Here is a 19975-nt window from a genome sequence, read left to right on the forward strand (position 1 = left end):
TGACCATATAAGTTACCTTTCTATATTCTGCTATTAGTTAGCGGGCCTCTCTGTGCTAAACCTGGTTCATTTCTGTGTTTGTCATTTCCTCTTACCTCACCGTTATTATTTGTGGGGGGCTTCTATCCTGCTTTGGGGTCCCTTTCTCTGGAGGCAAGAGAGGTCTTTGTTTTCCTCTACTAGGGGTATTTAGATTCTCCGGCTGGCGCGAGTCATCTAGGATCAACGTAGGTATGACCCCCGGCTACTTCTAGTGTTGGCGTTAGGAGTAGATATATGGTCAACCCAGTTACCACTGCCCTATGAGCTGGATTTTTGTATCTTGCAGACTTCCACGTTCCTCTGAGACCCTCGCCATTGGGGTCATAACACTGTACTATCTGTAGTTAAGTAGCACAGAATCTGAGTGAACTTGAAATGTTCTGAAATGATTCCCCTTGGTATGATTTGTTTTACATAGCAAAAATCATGTATTTTAATTGAGGTGTGTAGAGTTTTTATATCTATTGTATAAATATATTTGTGTACTGTGTGTCCATACTACTTTCTTAAAGACAGCTGTGAATTTTCATTGTTGTTTTTTGTTTGGTTTTTGCTTTTTTAAATTGAAAAATAGACATGTCTCGAATGTTTTTCTTTATATTTCCCATCAATATATAAAAAAAATAATAGAATAGTCAATTCCCAAGTATCGGGAGAAAAGAGGCAAAAATTATTTGTCTATCACAATGAGAAAAACATTTTAGAGAATTTAAAAGTCTAAGAAAACCAGAAAAAGTGCCTTCTGAAGAACCAGGTAAATTGTCGATGTCTTGAACTGGATAAGTAGCAAAATACTCGGCACTCAGACTTAACTTAAGCAGATAAAGTGATTTAATGGTGTCCACGGTAAATAACAGAAGAAACGTTTCGGTCCTATAGCCAGACCTTCATCAGTCACAATATTTGATCGTGAACAGTAGTGGACCCGAAAGATTATGGGTTTTCATCAAGGTCATAGATATAGGTGGACACAGCCAGTGTCTTAGGGGGATAAGTCTGGCGGTATTGCCTTCTGTGGTATGGAGCCTGCGTGTCCTGGTCAGTGGAGGACGCGGTATCCACCGCAAGTCAGTGGACACCATAAAATCACTTCATCTGATTAAGTTAAGTCTGAGTGCCGAGTTTTTTACTATTATTCATGGTATTGGAACCTACTCTGGCACCTCTAACGGCTGTGCACGCGTTTATTCTTATATATTGAACTGGATAAGTGATATTGATGTATAAGCAAAATAGAAAGGCAAGATTCTAGTGATGAAAAAAGCAGAAAAATTGGAAACATTTTGCCTGGGCAGATGAAATGAGAATTCTATTGCACCATGTAATAGAAGGGTCGGGTTTTTGTGCAAGTAACATAAATTGTAGAACTTGAACAACCCTTCCAGTAAACACTTGTCTGGTGGAAGTGAAGTAATCATGTTAGAAATACTTCATTGTCACAACCTGGGTCATCTAATACAGGGGTCCCCAACTCCAGTCCTCAAGGCCCACCAACAGGTCATGTTTTCAGGATTTCCTTTGCATTGCACAGGTGATGCAATTATTACCTGGGCAAGACTAAGGAAATCCTGAAAACATGACATGTTGGTGGGCCTTGAGGACTGGAGTTGGGGACCCCTGATCTAATACTGTCATTTCGATAGTACCATTTACTGACCATTGTGGTCGACAAAGTTCAACCCTTCATAGCGTCTGTTTGCCTTATAGCCGAAGAACGCTTTCAGTTGTATAACGCATCAAGCCTCAAGGGTCTTATTGTTATAGATCGCTCCAAGGAACATTACAGTGAGTTTTCCTTGCTTCCCTGGACTTAACAATTCCCAGATCTTAATCCTACAGAGCAACTCTGGAACAAGGTAGAAAGGGATATTCAAAGCATTTCAGTACCTTCATCTAATTTGTGGCAACAATAGAAAGCATCTTTGTCAGCATTGGCCAATTTTCCTCTAGAACACATTCAACATCCAGCGGAATCTATACCCTGTCAAACTGCTACAGTTTTAAAGGCCAAAATGAGGACCAATGCTCTACTGAAGTTTGCTTCTATTAAAGTGGCATTTCAGTGTGAATTGAATGAATGACAGACATGCTTAAACAGGTTTCTAGCCTAAAATATACAGATACAGATCAAAACAACTTATTATTTGCCTTTGTATTGATTCATTAACTTTAACAAATAAAACACACATTATTGTATTGCTATTACAGACCTATGTCTGAATACAGGTGTTCATGGACATTTAACACTTTTATCCCATAAAATACCTGTCAGTATAACATCACTACAAAATCATCAGTCCATGAACACAAAAATTTGATTAAAAATCTCTTGTCATATTTCATATTTGTTTTTATCCAGGCTGTTCTCTTTGTCGATATTAACCCCTTCATGACCCAGCCTATTTTGACCTTAAAGACCTTGCCGTTTTTTGCAATTCTGACCAGTGTCCCTTTATGAGGTAATAACTCAGGAACGCTTCAACGGATCCTAGCGGTTCTGAGATTGTTTTTTCGTGACATATTGGGCTTCATGTTAGTGGTAAATTTAGGTCAATAAATTCTGCGTTTATTTGTGATAAAAACGGAAATTTGGCGAAAATTTTGAAAATTTCGCAATTTTCACATTTTGAATTTTTATTCTGTTAAACCAGAGAGTTATGTGACACAAAATAGTTAATAAATAACATTTCCCACATGTATACTTTACACCAGCACAATTTTGGAAACAACATTTTTTTTTGCTAGGAAGTTATAAGAGTTAAAATTTGACCAGCGATTTCTCATTTTTACAACGAAATTTACAAAACCATTTTTTTTAGGGACCACCTCACATTTGAAGTCAGTTTGAGGGGTCTATATGGATGAAAATACCCAAAAGTGACACCATTCTAAAAAATGCACCCCTCAAGGTACTCAAACCCACATTCCAGAAGTTTTTTAACCCTTCAGGTGCTTCACAGCAGCAGAAGCAACATGGAAGGAAAAAATGAACATTTAACTTTTTAGTCACAAAAATTATCTTTTAGCAACATTTTTTTTATTTTCCCAATGGTACAAGGAGAAACTGAACCACGAAAGTTGTTGTCCAATTTGTCCTGAGTACGCTGATACCTCATATGTGGGGGTAAACCAATGTTTGGGCGCACGGCAGGGCTTGGAAGGGAAGGAGCGCCATTTGACTTTTTGAATGAAAAATTGGCTCCACTCTTTAGCGGACACCATGTCACGTTTGGAGAGCCCCCGTGTGCCTAAAAATTGGAGCTCCCCCACACGTGACCCCATTTTGGAAACTAGACGCCCCAAGGAACTTATCTAGATGCATAGTGAGAACTTTGAACCCCCGGGGGCTTCACAAATTGATCCGTAAAAATGAAAAAGTACTTTTTTTTCACAAAAAAATTCTTTTAGCCTCAATTTTTTTCATTTTCACATGGGCAACAGGATAAAATGGATCCTAAAATTTGTTGGGCAATTTCTCATGAGTACACCGATACCTCACATGTGGAGGTAAACCACTGTTTGGGCACATGGTAAGGTTCGGAAGGGAAGGAGCGCCATTTGACTCTTTGAATGAAAAATTATCTCCATCGTTAGCGGACACCATGTCGTGTTTGGAGAGCCCCCGTGTGCCTAAACATTGGAGCTCACCCACAAATGACCCCATTTTGGAAACTAGACCCCCCAAGGAACTTATCTAGATGCATATTGAGCACTTTAAACCCTCAGGTGCTTCACAAATTGATCTGTAAAAATGAAAAAGTACTTTTTTTTTTCACAAAAAAATTCTTTTCGCCTCAGTTTTTCATTTTCACATGGGCAATAGGATAAAATGAATCCTAAAATTTGTTGGGCAATTTCTCCCGAGTACGCCGATACCTCATATGTGGGGGTAAACCACTGTTTGGGCACACGGCAGGGCTCGGAAGGGAAGGCGCGCCATTTGACTTTTTGAATGGAAAATTAGCTCCAATTGTTAGCGGACACCATGTCGCGTTTAGAGAGCCCCTGTGTGCCTATGCATTGGAGCTCCCCCACAAGTGACCCCATTTTGGAAACTAGACCCCCCAAGGAACTTATCTAGATGCATATTGAGCACTTTAAACCCCCAGGTGCTTCACAGAAGTTTATAATGCAGAGCCATGAAAATAAAAAATAATTTTTCTTTCCTCAAAAATGATTTTTAGCCTGGAATTTCCTATTTTGCCAAGGGTAATAGGAGAAATTGGACCGCAAATGTTGTTGTCCAGTTTGTCCTGAGTACGCTGATACCCCATATGTGGGGGTAAACCACTGTTTGGGCGCACGGCAGGGCTCGGAAGGGAAGGCACGCCAATTGGCTTTTTAAATGGAAAATTAGCTCCAATCATTAGCGGACACCATGTCACGTTTGGAGAGCCCCTGTGTGCCTAAACATTGGAGATCCCCCACATATGACCCCATTTTGGAAACTAGACCCCCAAAGGAACTAATCTAGATGTGTGGTGAGGACTTTGAACTTCCAAGTGCTTCACAGAAGTTTATAACGCAGAGCCATGAAAATAAAATAAAAATTTTATTTTCTCTAAAATGATCTTTTAGCCTGCAATTTATTATTTTCCCAAGGGTAACAGGAGAAATTTGACCCCAAAAGTTGTTGTACAGTTTCTCCTGAGTACGCTGATACCCCATATGTGGGGGTAAACCACAGTTTGGGCACATGTCGGGGCTCGAAAGTCAAGTAGTGACATTTTGAAATGCAGACTTTGATGGAATGCTCTGCGGGCGTTACGTTGCGTTTGCAGAGCCCCTGATGTGGCTAAACAGTAGAAACCCCCCACAAGTGACCCCATTTTAGAAACTAGACCCCGAAAGGAACTTATCTAGATGTGAGGTGAGCACTTTGAACCCCCAAGTGCTTCACAGAAGTTTATAACACAGAGCAGTGAAAATAATAAATACGTTTTCTTTCCTCAAAAATAATTTTTTAGCCCAGAATTTTTTATTTTCCCAAGGGTTACAGGAGAAATTGGACCCCAAAAGTTGTTGTCCAGTTTCTCCTGAGTACGCTGATACCCCATATGTGGGGGTAAACCACTGTTTGGGCACACGTCGGGGCTCAGAAGGGAAGTAGTGACTTTTGAAATGCAGACTTTGATGGAATGGTCTGCGGGCGTCACGTTGCGTTTGCAGAGCCCCTGGTGTGCCTAAACAGTAGAAACCCCCCACAAGTGACCCCATTTTGGAAACTAGACCCCCCAAGGAACTTATCTAGATATGTGGTGAGCACTTTGAACCCCCAAGTGCTTCACAGACGTTTACAACGCAGAGCCGTGAAAATAAAAAATCATTTTTCTTTCCTCAAAAATGATGTTTTAGCAAGCAATTTTTTATTTTCTCAAGGGTAACAGGAGAAATTGGACCCCAGTAATTGTTGCCCAGTTTGTCCTGAGTACGCTGATACCCCATATGTGGGGGTAAACCACTGTTTGGGCACATGTCGGGGCTCGGAAGTCAAGTAGTGACGTTTTGAAATGCAGACTTTGATGGAATGGTCTGCGGGCGTCACGTTGCGTTTGCAGAGCCCCTGGTGTGCCTAAACAGTAGAAACCCCCCACAAGTGACCCCATTTTGGAAACTAGACCCCCCAAGGAACTTATCTAGATATGTGGTGAGCACTTTGAACCCCCAAGTGCTTCACAGACGTTTACAACGCAGAGCCGTGAAAATAAAAAATCATTTTACTTTCCTCAAAAATGATGTTTTAGCAAGCAATTTTTTATTTTCTCAAGGGTAACAGGAGAAATTGGACCCCAGTAATTGTTGCCCAGTTTGTCCTGAGTACACTGATACCCCATATGTGGGGGTAAACCACTGTTTGGGCACACGTCGGGGCTCGGAAGGGAAGGAGCACCATTTGACTTTTTGAATAAAAGATTGGCTGGAATCAATGGTGGCGCCATGTTGCGTTTGGAGACCCCCTGATGTGCCTAAACAGTGGAAACCCCTCAATTCTTACGCCAACACACCCCTAACCCTTATCCCAACTGTAGCCGTAACCCTAACCACAACCCTAACCGCAACACACCCCTAACCACAACCCTAACCCCAACACACCCCTAACCCTAACCACAACCCTAATTCCAACCCAACCCTAACCCTAAGGCTATGTACCCACGTTGCGGATTCGTGTGAGATTTTTCCGCACCATTTTTGAAAAATCCGCGGGTAAAAGGCACTGCGTTTTACCTGCGGATTTCACCTGCGGATTCCTATTGAGGAATAGGTGTAAAACGCTGCGGAATCCGCACAAAGAATTGACATGCTGCGGAAAATACAACGCAGCGTTTCCGTGCGGTATTTTCCGCACCATGGGCACAGCGGATTTGGTTTTCCATAGGTTTACATGGTACTGTAAACCTGATGGAACACTGCTGCGGATCCGCAGCGGCCAATCCGCTGCGGATCCGCAGCCAAATCCGCACCGTGTGCACATAGCCTAATTCTAAAGGTATGTGCACACGCTTTGGAAAACGCTGCGGATCCGCAGCAGTTTCCCATGAGTTTACATTTCAATGTAAACCTATGGGAAACAAAAATCGCTGTACACATGCTGCGGAAAAACTGCACGGAAACGCAGCGGTTTACATTCTGCAGCATGTCACTTCTTTCTGCGGATTCCACAGCGGTTTTACAACTGCTCCAATAGAAAATCGCAGTTGTAAAACCGCAGTGAAATGCGCAGAAAAACCGCGGTAAATCTGCCATAAATCCGCAGCGGTTTAGCACTGCGGATTTATCAAATCCGCTGCAGAAAAATCCGCAGAGGACCAGAATACGTGTGCACATACCGAAACCCTAACCCTAACCCTACCCCTAACCCTACCCCTACCCCTACCCCTAACCCTACCCCTAACCCTACCCCTACCCCTACCCCTAACCCTACCCCTAACCCTAACCCTAACCCTAACCCTACCCCTAACCCTACCCCTAACCCTAACCCTAACCCTAGTTCTAACTCCAACCTTAGTGAAAAAAAAAAAAATTCTTTATTTTATTATTGTCCCTATCTATGGGGGACAAATGGGGGGGGTCATTTACTGTTTTTTTATTTTGACCACTGTGATAGATTATATCACAGTGATCAAAATTCACATTGGAACGAATCTGCCGGCCGGCAGATTCGGCGGGCGCACTGCGCATGCGCCCGCCATTTTGGAACATGGCGGCGCTCGGGGAAGAAGACTGACGGACCCCGCCAGGATCGGTAAGTATAAGGGGGGGAGATCAGGGCACAGGGGGGGGAGATCAGGGCACGGGGGGGCGTCGGAGCACGGGGGGGGAGGGATCGGAGCATGGGGGAGAGTGATCGGTGTGCGGGCGGGTGGATCGGTGTGCAGGGGGGGGGGGATCGGTGTGCAGGGGGGGTGGTTCGGAGCACGGGGGGGGATCGGAGTGCGGGGGGGTTTGATTGGAGCACGGGGGGGTGTGATTGGAGCACGGGGGAGCGGACAGGAGGACGGGGGAGCGGAGCACAGGACGGAGGGGAGCGGGCCACAGATCGGGGGGCTGGGGGGGCGATCGGAGGGGTGGGGTGGGGGCACATTAGTATTTCCAGCCATGGCCGATGATATTGCAGCATCGGCCATGGCTGGATTGTAATATTTCACCATTTTTTTAGGTGAAATATTACAAATCGCTCTGATTGGCAGTTTCACTTTCAACAGCCAATCAGAGCGATCGTAGCCACGAGGGGGTGAAGCCACCCCCCCTGGGCTAAACTACCACTCCCCCTGTCCCTGCAGATCGGGTGAAATGGGAGTTAACCCTTTCACCCGGCCTGCAGGGACGCGATCTTTCTGTGACACAGCATATGCGTCACAGGTCGGATTGGCACCGACTTTCATGACGCATACGCTGTGTCACAGGTCGGGAAGGGGTTAATAGATATTACAGGTAAAGGATTTAGACATTGATATTTGATATGTTGCATGTAGCCTACCATTAATACAGCACAAAGGGACTGCAGCAAAGGTTTGCTGCATCCTGGGAGTGCACTAATTCAGACACCTGGACAGGGGAGTACTTCATTCATTCCCTTTGTGCTGTATTAATTCTTGAATTTTTGGGAGGATTTTTTGTCCTCTTTTTGTGGTTTTTCTATGAAGTTTACAGTTAGGACTTGAAAATGTGAGGACCCTTGACGTTCGGTTGAAAGCTTATATATCTTGGCCAAAATATCGACCAATACCTCATATATTATTTATATATATTTTTTTTGCCGCTCGGCCCAGTATTTTTGGTCTCGTAAACTAGGGTGTCTGCCCTTACAGGGTGCAAGTATATAGTGCTGGACAGCCCGCCTGATCTAAAAGTATGTGTGTCACTAATAGGCTGTAAATCAGACATTGTGCATCTAACAGCTGACATGTGCATCTAACAGCTGCAGGCAGTGTCGGACTGGCCCACCGGGAGATCGGAGAATCCTCCGGTGGGCCCTCCCCCTAGAGGGCCCTCCCCCTCACCAGACTCCTGCTCTGTCCTGCATTATGATTGCATGCACCCAGCACTGAGTGTTATTCTATACCCGGTGCCGGCCGCCTGCACCGCTCAATAACATGTGATGTGAGGTGAGAGCTTTCTCTTCACCTGCTGCGGCTTCTATTGATGTCTTGGTGCCGCTCTCTCAGCTGCGCAAGTGCTCATGAGATCAATAGAAGCGACAGCCGCAGGTGATAGAAAGCTCTCACCTCACATCATATGTTACTGAGGAGCAGTGCAGGCGGCCGGCACCGGGTATAGAATAACCCGCACAGCCAGTGTCGGACTGGCCCACCGGGAGATCGGAGAATCCTCCGGTGGGCCCTCCCCCTAGAGGGCCCTCCCCCTCACCAGACTCCTGCTCTGTCCTGCATTATGATTGCATGCACCCAGCACTGAGTGTTATTCTATACCCGGTGCCGGCCGCCTGCACCGCTCAGTAACATGTGATGTGAGGTGAGAGCTTTCTCTTCACCTGCTGCGGCTTCTATTGATGTCTTGGTGCCGCTCTCTCAGCTGCGCAAGTGCTCATGAGATCAATAGAAGCGACAGCCGCAGGTGATAGAAAGCTCTCACCTCACATCATATGTTACTGAGGAGCAGTGCAGGCGGCCGGCACCGGGTATAGAATAACCCGCACAGCGCCACGCACAGCACAGAGCCACAGGCTGTGAGACACTGCACACAGCGTCTAGAACGGAGTTGATTTTTTGAGGGCATGATGTCACTGGAAGGGGCGGGGCCTCCATCAGACCAGTGACCTGATAGCAGGAAGCAGAGCTGTGCCGACTGAGGCTGCTGAAGCCCTGTAAGTAGAGGACCGAGGGGGCTGCACTATGGAACTGTGGGAGGAGAGGAATGAGGGTCTGCACAATGGATCCTTGCACAGACAGGAATGAAGACCCAGGACTCAGTGTGAGTGGTCAGAGGATGAATTTATTTGATGTAACTTGAAAGGGGCTGTGTGGAGAAGGGGGGAGGATGAGGCTGTGTGGAGAAGGAGAGATGATGAGGGGGCTGTGTGGAGGAGGGATGAGGGGGCTGTGTGGAGGAGGGATGATGAGGGGGCTGTGTGGAGGAGGGATGAGGGGGCTGTGTGGAGGAGGGATGATGAGGGGGCTGTGTGGAGGAGAGATGATGAGGGGGCTGTGTGGAGGAGGGATGAGGGGGCTGTGTGGAGGAAGGATGATGAGGAGGCTGTGTGGAGAAGGAGAGATGATGAGGGGGCTGTGTGGAGGAGGGATGAGGGGGCTGTGTGGAGGAGGGATGATGAGGGGGCTGTGTGGAGAAGAGATGATGAGGGGGCTGTGTGGAGGAGGGATGATGAGGGGGCTGTGTGGAGAAGAAGAGATGATGAGGGGGCTGTGTGGAGAAGGGGGGAGGATGAGGCTGTGTGGAGAAGGAGAGATGATGAGGGGGCTGTGTGGAGGAGAGATGAGGGGGCTGTGTGGAGAAGGAGAGATGATGAGGGGGCTGTGTGGAGGAGGGATGATGAGGGGGCTGTGTGGAGGAGGGATGATGAGGAGGCTGTGTGGAGAAGAGATGATGAGGAGGCTGTGTGGAGAAGAAGAGATGATGAGGGGGCTGTGTGGAGAAGGAGAGATGAGGGGGCTGTGTGGAGAAGGGATGATGAGGGGGCTGTGTGGAGAAGGAGAGATGAGGAGGCTGTGTGGAGAAGGAGAGATGATGAGGGAGCTGTGTGGAGAAGGAGGGATGATGAGGGGGCTGTGTGGAGGAGGGATGATGAGGGGGCTGTGTGGAGAAGGAGGGATGATGAGGGGGCTGTGTGGAGAAGGAGGGATGGTGAGGGGGTTGTGTGGAGGAGGAGGGATGATGAGGGGGCTGTGTGGAGAAGGAGGGATGATGAGGGGGCTGTGTGGAGAAGGAGGGATGATGAGGGGGCTGTGTGGAGAAGGAGGGATGATGAGGGGGCTGTGTGGAGAAGGAGGGATGATGAGGGGGCTGTGTGGAGAAGGAGGAATGGTGAGGGGGTTGTGTGGAGGAGGAGGGATGATGAGGGGGCTGTGTGGAGAAGGAGGGATGATGATGGGGCTGTGTGGAGGAGGGATGATGAGGGGCTGTGTGGAAAAGGAGGGATGATGAGGGGGCTGTGTGGAGAAGGAGGGATGATGAGGGGGCTGTGTGGAGAAGAAGGGATGATGAGGGGCTGTGTGGAAAAGGAGGGATGATGAGGGGGCTGTGTGGAGAAGGAGGGATGATGAGGGGGCTGTGTGGAGAAGGAGGGATGATGAGGGGGCTGTGTGGAGAAGAAGGGATGATGAGGGGCTGTGTGGAGAAGAAGGGATGATGAGGGGGCTGTGTGGAGAAGAAGGGATGATGAGGGGCTGTGTGGAGAAGAAGGGATGATGAGGGGGCTGTGTGGAAAAGGAGGGATGATGAGGGGGCTGTGTGGAGAAGAAGGGATGATGAGGGGCTGTGTGGAAAAGGAGGGATGATGAGGGGGCTGTGTGGAGAAGGAGGGATGATGAGGGGGTTGTGTGGAGTAGGAGGGATGATGAGGGGCTGTGTGGAAAAGGAGGGATGATGAGCTTTGTGGAAAAGGGGGGGGTGATGAGGGGGCTGTGTGGAGAAGGGGGGATGATGAGGAGGCTGTGTGGAAAAGGGGGGATGATAAGCTTTGTGGAAAAAGAGGTGATCCAGGGCTGTGTGGAGAAGATGGGGGGAGTGAGAAAAAGCCCATTGGTGAGTTCACCGCCTCTGCCCTGTGGGACTTTCTCACTGTGCTAGTGGGGATCTCACCAAGGTCACCGCAGTTCAGGGGCCTGGCTGAGAACATAGCCTCAGTGACTTGCCGTAACCTCGATGAGGTTAGCCGACGCCAGTGACGGAGGTAAACTTTATACCTCCGATCACAGCTGTGGGCTCACATCATTTGACAGCGTGTGAACATCAGCTGTCTGACTGGCGGATCGGAAGCAGTGTTTGCTGCTCTGTCTTGCATCTGACAGAGTGGTAAACACTGGATGTATTGGCCCCCCATTCAAATGAATAGGGTCCAGGTACTGTTCTGGTACCCGAACCTGGTCTCATTTTTAACTGTTCGCCCGGACCCGAACATCTAGGGGTCCGCTCATCTCTAATCCTGTGTCTAGTGTGTGACTGGTGTATGTATGGTGCGTGAGTGTGTCATGTGTCTAGCGTGTGACTAGTGTGTATGTGTCATGTCTATTGTGTGTATGTGGCACATGTCTAAATAATAAAATCTTTCTGTGCTTATAGAATAACATTGTTCTAGGTTTTACATAAAATTATCTGCTGCCGGTAAGGGTGCTTAACTAGATGGAAACTAAGGCTACTTTCACACTTCCATCTTCAAAATCTGCACAGGATCCATCAAGACGTTGAAATGACGGATCCTGTGCAGATTGTGGAAAACGTGTGCACTGGGCCCGTCTTTCTGACGGACCCGTCGAAGCTGTGTGCACCTGTTGTGTATGCGTCTTCGCAGCGGTTTTCCGCTGCGAAAACGCATACACAACACAAACCAGGTAAAAAAAAAAAAAAAAAAATCGAGGTATTCTCACCTACCGGCGTTCCCACGCAGCGATGCTCTTTGTAGCTAGCAAAAAACGTTCCTCTGAACGTTTTCTCTGCCCGACGGACCGTTTTTTTGATGCAGGATCCAGTGAAAAAGGGATGACTCTGCAGCTAGTACCCCTTAAGCATGGTGGGCCCTTAGAATGATTTTCTCTGGTGGGCCCACACTACTCCAGTCCGACGCTGGCTGCAGGTGGAATTGTGGATCCAGCCGCAGCTGTTAACAAGTTAAATGCCACTGTTGATCTCTTATAGAGGAATTTAACACGTGCTTCTGGCAAGTGTCCCGGAAATCCCGCCCATGACATCCAGAGGTCTCTAGCAGACATCTTTGGTTGTCACTGCCAGATTGCTATGAGCGCCACCTGGTGGTCAGCACTCATAGCAAGTGAGCAATTCTGCTACATACTGGTGATCTGATTACCTCCTGTATGTAGCGGAGCTGATCGGATTATGGCAGCTTCTAGTCTCCCATGGAGACTATTGAAGCATGCCAAATGTAAAATTATAATGTTTTCATAAATATTAAAAAAATAAGAAAAATAAAAGTTTAAAACACCCTCCTTTCGCCCCATTCAAAATAAAGCAATAAAAAAAAATCAAACATACACATATTTGGTATCGCCACATTCAGAATCAACCGATCAATCAATAAAAAAATAATAATTAACCACCGCTATACAGCGTAACGAGAAAAAAAGTAAAAACACCAGAATTCTTTTTTTGGTCACGACAATATTGCATTAAAATGCAATAACGGGCGATAAAAAGATCACATCTGCACCAAAATGGTATCAATAAAAATGTCAGCTCGGTGAGCAAAAAATAAGCCCCCACCTAATCCGAGATCACAAAAATTGGAGAAACTATGCAGAAGTAACCATAGTGTTGAGTGGCACCTCCTAGCCACCAGGGCAGGGGTTTATGCAGCATGTACAGACATGCATGTGAATGTAAGCAATTAAAAAATATAAAATATGGTGCAACACTCACACTTTGTGAGGTGGACAGTTATGTTGAAATTTCTGAATTGTGGAGATTTTTCTTTTGCATTTAAAAAATAAATGATGGCTTTCCCATCTCACAATCCAGGAAGCACACTCTCTGTGACACACAAGCCTTGGCATCAGGATTTTTCTTTACTAGCAAAAATATATGAGACAACTTCACTGCTTGTTTCCAGTGTGAAGAATATCAAAATGCTGCTATTAATGTTATGTTATTGCAGTGTATCACAAAACAATTCACGGTCACACCGACTCTGCAGGTACAGAACCTCACGGTTATTGAATTATTACTCACAGACTGAGGCTAACAATCATATTTTGAATGTCATTCAGCATTGCAGCAGAAGACCCCAGTCAGATCTAGGCCCCCTTCACATCTCCGTGTTTGCAGTAGGTATGGCATCCGTTTTTTTTACTGTTGCTACACATACCCATTATAACCTATTTTGCGGTACACATGTCTGTGCTTGTACATGGACCATGTGTCCATGTGAACCTCACAGACATGTCTGTTTTTTTTGGCAGCACGGATGGCAAGGGCCAATAAACGTCTATGGGTTTTTGAATGCTCATGAATGGCATCAGCGTTGAACCCGTGTGCTGTCTGTGGGCTGTACATGTTTAACATTTCAAACTATGAGAGAAGCTTTTTAATGTCATTCTTTCTTTATCCGTATTGGAAAAACCCGGATGGCACACTTATGAAACACTGATGACCGACTGATCCAAAACACTGATGACACCGATACTGTTTTTTCAGGCACTGGATTTATACGGATGTGTGAATGGACCTAAGGAATTTTTCTTTCCCTGTGTAGAATGAACTGTACACTCTGACCTCTTATCCCTAGGCCTAATATCCCAAAATGGTTCAGCTTGGTCGGCCCTCATCTTTTTAGTTTCTCTGATAGTCCACGCTGATTGGTTGCAGTAGACTATTTGACTGAACGGGAAACCACTGGGTAAATCTGACAGGGAGAAGGACTTGGGGATAACCATGTATAAGTATATAAGGGGACAATACAAATATCTCGCTGAGGATCTGTTTATACCAAGGAAGGTGACGGGCACAAGGGGGCATTCTTTGCGTCTGGAGGAGAGAAGGTTTTTCCACCAACATAGAAGAGGATTCTTTACTGTTAGGGCGGTGAGAATCTGGAATTGCTTGCCTGAGGAGGTGGTGATGGCGAACTCAGTCGAGGGGTTCAAGAGAGGCCTGGATGTCTTCCTGGAGCAGAACAATATTGTATCATACAATTATTAGGTTCTGTAGAAGGACGTAGATCTGGGGATTTATTATGATGGAATATAGGCTGAACTGGATGGACAAATGTCTTTTTTCGGCCTTACTAACTATGTTACTATGTTACTATGTAATAACTGCAAGGCATTACGAGGAAAGATACGTGTGACATCATTAGTCCGCTATCTGGCTACTGCAGTCTTCAGCACTGTGTAAGATGGCATCAGGCATTTATTTCCTTACAAATGAAATTGCAAATTGTTGGAACGTGTGGGAACCTATAAATTTACAGAGATTTAACTCAAAGTAAATCTGCAGCAAAATGATCCTCATAACCAAATGGTCAATAGACAACAGGTGACTATATCTGTATCTTTTTATTTTCATACAAGGAGAAGTGCAGCTCTAGAATACATACTACTTATGTACCAAGCGAAATGGCATGTTGACTTCAAGAGCATTCACAAAAACATTGATTTACATGGAGCTAAGTACTGTCGGAGTTATATAAAGATTATTAGTAAATCAGTAAAGGGGTAATCCAATCTCATACATATATCAGTAACGTGAGTTCTACCAATGTAACCTGCATCTATCTAAAAGAAGGGGTCCTGAAACACTTCACGCCAAGTCATCCGAGCTCCTATTCATTTGTATGGAAAATCCTACCACTGCTCAACTGAGAGGCGTGGACGATAGGACCCCAATCTCAAGATGGATGGGGGGAACGCTATACATACCATGTGAATAACCATTTATCACCAAACACATTGTTTCAGAACAACATCATGGCAGTACAATGTTCCTATTTCCTGGTTCAATCCGTTTTGTTCACCAGCATAGGCAAATCTGATGTGAATTATTGATTGAATTCCATATGAATATTCACTAAGCTACTTGTGTACAGGCGTTCAAAGCATTGCAAACTCCTGGGAGTGTATATTACTTTGAGTATTCCGAACTCATTCCATCAAAAGGCTTCAGGCTTTTAATGAGAGGATACTGTTCATGTTCTGTAGGTTTAGAACATGCAATTAAGGCAAAAGGTTGGCCCTCAACCTGCCAAGGAACTGAAGTGTTAATTCATACCGTTGACTTTTTCCTACAGATTTGCCTTAAGACATTCAACTGTATATAATATTAGTTATACATATTTTATCAGTTAACCTTCAGTGTCAAAAATAGGAATGTACTCCTAATACTTTGGTGCACTCATCTGTAGAAGAGTTCTCCAGCCTTTCCTCAGCCTCTCATTGAAGGATGGCAATCATTAGGTGGCTGGCTAGTGAATGACAGATGGTACAATGCCATGTTACAGTGCAGAATACCATAAGAATAACATTTCTCAAAAATAACTAGTGCGAAAGTCCATTGTAATTCACACAGGTATTTTCGAATCCATGGACGTTGTCAGGTTTATTCGTCTCAAAATATTAAATTTAGATCATGCAAATGAATAACACACTCCTGCCATTCATATTTTATAGACAATATCTAAAAAGTTCTCGAATCCCTCTTCTCCAGCTATAACCTAAATATGTAATGACATACGCCGGGTAGAAGTGAATTGCTTACCCATTCTCATAATCTCACATCACATTTCCGTATTTAACCCTTCTCATACTTTCTATACTGTGCTTACTTACGCATTTGCATTAGGCCCGGTTACCGGAGATAGGAAATACTGCAGCATTCAGCATTAATTTGGTGTACTCATGTCATCTGCTCATCATAAAGCCGTGTATTACCTTATAGTATTTCTTCCTTTCCCCGCTCACATGTAAAATGTCAATTTGTAGCCGTGTATTTCTATAATGGATACGGAGCCGAATTGTGGTCTAAATTTGCTACAAGAAGCTTATCTTGCCGGCTTTACAACAGATCTTGTTAACTGACCGAACAGGTGATTGATCGCAAAAAAAAAGAGTAGAATGCACTCTTCACATAACTTTCAATGATTTCGCTATTGCCCCAAGAAGTAAGCATTTTCTATTAGCACGCTTCATTAAAGAGTATGGGACTAGCAGGCTGGATTACACCCATTGTTACAAGTATTGAGCATCACTATGATGGGTTACAGTGTCAAAGATTAGAGCCCAAAAATCATTCCTCTGTCAAAACCTCAGTTACGGCAGTTGCCGAATGCTTTATTTAGGCGTCTGTGTGATTTTTTATTGACAATGAGAGACATCTGCAGTCTCAAAAGCTCAATCATTATGGATTCTAACATGCAGGTGTATTCCTTATGATTTTGAAAGTTACACTCCAGCATTATCCTACTTCTGTAAGACAGGAGAAAGCAATACATCAACCCATAAAGTGAAAACGAAACAAAAATGACATTTTCCAACCTCTTCCACGGAGACTATTAAACCTCTACTTACCGGTGCCTGCTAATAGAATGCATGCATTCATGATTGAGGTGATGGTAGTGGCCAGTGCCCAGCATGCTATTACTTACCTGCGGTGTATATGGCAGTGCTCGCCTGAAGGATTAACACAGATCTCCAAATGAATTCCGGCATTCTGCTGCTGGTTATCCCTTCATCTCCTGAATGCTGGAAGACAGCTAGATCCCCATCAACACAAGCACAGGTTGAGAGGGAAAAAAGGCTTCTAGTTTCCAAGAATGAGATAACCCTTACTGATTCCCTCCCTTCCTTATGTTAGCTACAGTTTATTGAATCTGCCAAGGAAAAAAGGCAAACTCTTCAGCTGCCTGGTGCTTATCCTAAACTATCACCTCTCACTATCACTCTGCCTGGTACAATTCCTTGGCTCTTAAAATAAACCTTCTTGTTTGATTTTCTTTTGCTCCTCCTTTTTCATTCCGTTCGTTTTTTTCCTTTCTCTGTCCTCGGCTCTGTACCTTCCAGTTACTCTCACCCTCCCCTTTTCCTTTCTTTTTTTTTTCCTTTTGAATATATTTATTTCTCTCTCTCGTGCTGTCTCCCTTATGTAATATGTGTTGATTTCTTCCCGTAAGATTTCCTAGCCTGCCCTCATTTCTGCAATCCACATCTTCCTTTTTCAGTTCTACATTTCTGTTCCACTTTTTACATAGTTGGTGCATAAACAGGGTTTTTTTTCCTGCTTTTTAAAATTTGTTGTTTTCTTTGTCACCCTCCGTATCCTCCAGAGAATTGGTAATCTATGAACCAAATGGTCCTGGTGTCACATTAAGAAGAAATCATTGGCGTCAATTTCACATACAGACAATGATTAGTTTGTGTTGTAAGAATGCAATTAGTGTAAAAAATGCATTCAATTATAAAATTAAATCCATGCATGTAATAAAAATGTAAAATGGATAGTATGAAACAAAGCAAAGTGCAGAAGAAAAGACACAGGGACACAAATCAGGGCACAGGGTGTTACTGTTGTATTTTGCTTTGCACTTAGCTGTGGATTACACATTTTCTTGCTAAGATAAACTGATCTCTGTTTGTGTTCTCCTATTTAGCTATTGTACTTATCGTTTTTTGCTGTAGGGTGAAAAAGCATCTCTTGCCCCTTGAGAAAAAACAGACGATGATTGAAGTGGATCAAAGCTGTTGTATATGGTCCCTCTACCATTGCAATTACAGAGAAATTAATCCATACCAAAGTGAAGAGAATTCAATAATAATATATGGGAGTGTAAATCCTGGAAAACCCATTTGATTCCTATAATAAATGCATTTTAGGCGTGGCAGAGGGCTCATCAACCTGTGACATGCCAGCTATTGTGAAGATACAATGTTCTGAATGCCTTGTTAGTGGTCTGACAGCCTGTGGCCATCACAACATATTGAGAGGTATAGTCTTAAAAAGCCACCGATTGCTGATCCATGTAATCGGAACATTTTATATGTGGTAGGACTGAAATTATTATAAGTATAAGTTCAAGCATGAAGTTTCCCAACATGTGGATTTTGCTGGAGATTCTCATCAGAATTACCGACCTTCATATTTAAGGGTTCAAAACTGTGGTGAAAATACATAGCATTTTGACAATGTGTACATAAAATTATTTGCTACTAGTGGATGACATCTTGAAAACCCAATCCAGGTGTATTGCAATTTGCTGCAGATTTTTCCTAACACATACTGTATATAGTACAGCTGTAGCACAGAGAAGCAGGATGGTAACTCTAATTATGGTGTCATCACCGCCAACCATCTTGGTGGAGTTCTCAAAGTTTTGGAGGGTGGTACATATGTCTGACATCCATGTTCACTCCTGAGGTCTTATGTGTGGAGTCTGAACTGAATACCAAAGGCCTTGTTGATGCTGGTAGTCAACAACTGCTCTCTTCTGCTCACAAATCCTTTCCAACATCTGCAGTGTAGAGCTTCAACGCATGGGGACATCACACATCAATCAGTGAGTCAGATGCTGCAAATGCTGCTGAAGCATGGCAAGGGCGGCGGAAGTTGTAGCTGACTTACTAAAATGGGCACTCAGGCGGCGTACTTTGACAAGCAGATCCGGGTAGGTTTTGAGAAACCGCTGAACCATGAGGTTAAGCACATGGACCAGGCATAGTACATGAGTGAGCTCGCCTCGCCTCAGAGCTGCCACCAGGTTCTGGCCATTGTCACACATGACCATGCCTGGCTGTAGGTTCAGTGGTGTCAGCCACAGATCTGCCTGCTCTTTCAGAGCTGTCCGCAATTCTTCAGCATTGTTCAGTTTGTCACCTAAGCATATTAGCTTCTGCACAGTCTTTTGCCGATTGGCTGAGTGTTGTGAATTCTGCTTTTGGGCTCCCTCTGGTGGTTGTAGGTGGTAATGCAGTTGTCCCTTGGCTGCAGTCCTGGACAGGTGTATCTGCTGATTGCAATTCTGACTGGGGTATTTAGGTTTGCAGGACTCATTAGTCCTTGCCAGTTGTCAATGTTTCTTGGGAAGTGTTGGATCTCTGTCTGGCTTCTCCTGCTTAGCTACCAATTCAGCAAAGATAAATGTCTGTTTCTTTTTCTATGGCACACAAGCTGTGTGCTTGTTTTTTTATTGTATTCCTGCTCTGAGTGTGGGAGTCTCTGGAGTTGCAGATATACGTTCCACGTCTTTAGTTAGATGGAGGAATTTTTTGTATAATCTGCTGTGGATATTTTTGGAAGGGTTTTAATACTGACCGCACAGAACTCTGTCCTATCCTTTCCTATTTTAGCTAGAGTGGCCTCTTTTGCTAAATCCTGTTTTCTGCCTGTGTTTGTCTTTCCTCTCCTACTCACAGCCAATATTTGTGGTGGGCTGCCTATCCTTTGGGGTTCTGCTCTAAGGCAAGGTAGTATTCCTATTTCCATCTATAGGGGTATTTAGTCCTCCGGCTGTGACGAGGTGTCTAGGCTTTGATAGGTACACCCCACGGCTACTTCTAGTTGCGGTGTTAAGATCAGGATTTGCGGTCAGTATAGTTACCACTTACTCCAGTGAAAGTTTTCATGCTGCTCCAAGGTCACCGGATCATAACAGTACAACTGGCCTATAATGAGTTAAATGCATCTCAGAAGAAGGGAAGAAAGGTGTTGAGCCATTTTTTTTTCTTCAGTCTGCTTTGTCTTCTCTTCCCTCTTAATCGCTGGGTGGCTGAGGAGCCGTGTGCTAGCATGAATGTTCAGG

General features: G+C 44.8%; 1 protein-coding gene across 1 annotated transcript in view; it reads right to left on the reverse strand.

The window, feature by feature from the left end:
- The window catches only part of LOC138650953 (carbonic anhydrase-related protein 10-like), a 1155128-nt gene extending 1137735 nt beyond the window's left edge, over positions 1-17393 (reverse strand). Inside the window, exon 1 of the mRNA XM_069740840.1 lies at positions 16829-17393. Within this exon, the coding sequence (XP_069596941.1) occupies positions 16829-16892 (64 nt within the window). The 5' untranslated portion in view covers positions 16893-17393. The remainder of the gene's footprint in view (positions 1-16828) is intronic.
- Positions 17394-19975: the final 2582 nt, after the last annotated feature.

The sequence above is a fragment of the Ranitomeya imitator genome, chromosome 10 (assembly GCF_032444005.1).
Source record: "Ranitomeya imitator isolate aRanImi1 chromosome 10, aRanImi1.pri, whole genome shotgun sequence".
Lineage (NCBI taxonomy): Eukaryota > Metazoa > Chordata > Amphibia > Anura > Dendrobatidae > Ranitomeya > Ranitomeya imitator.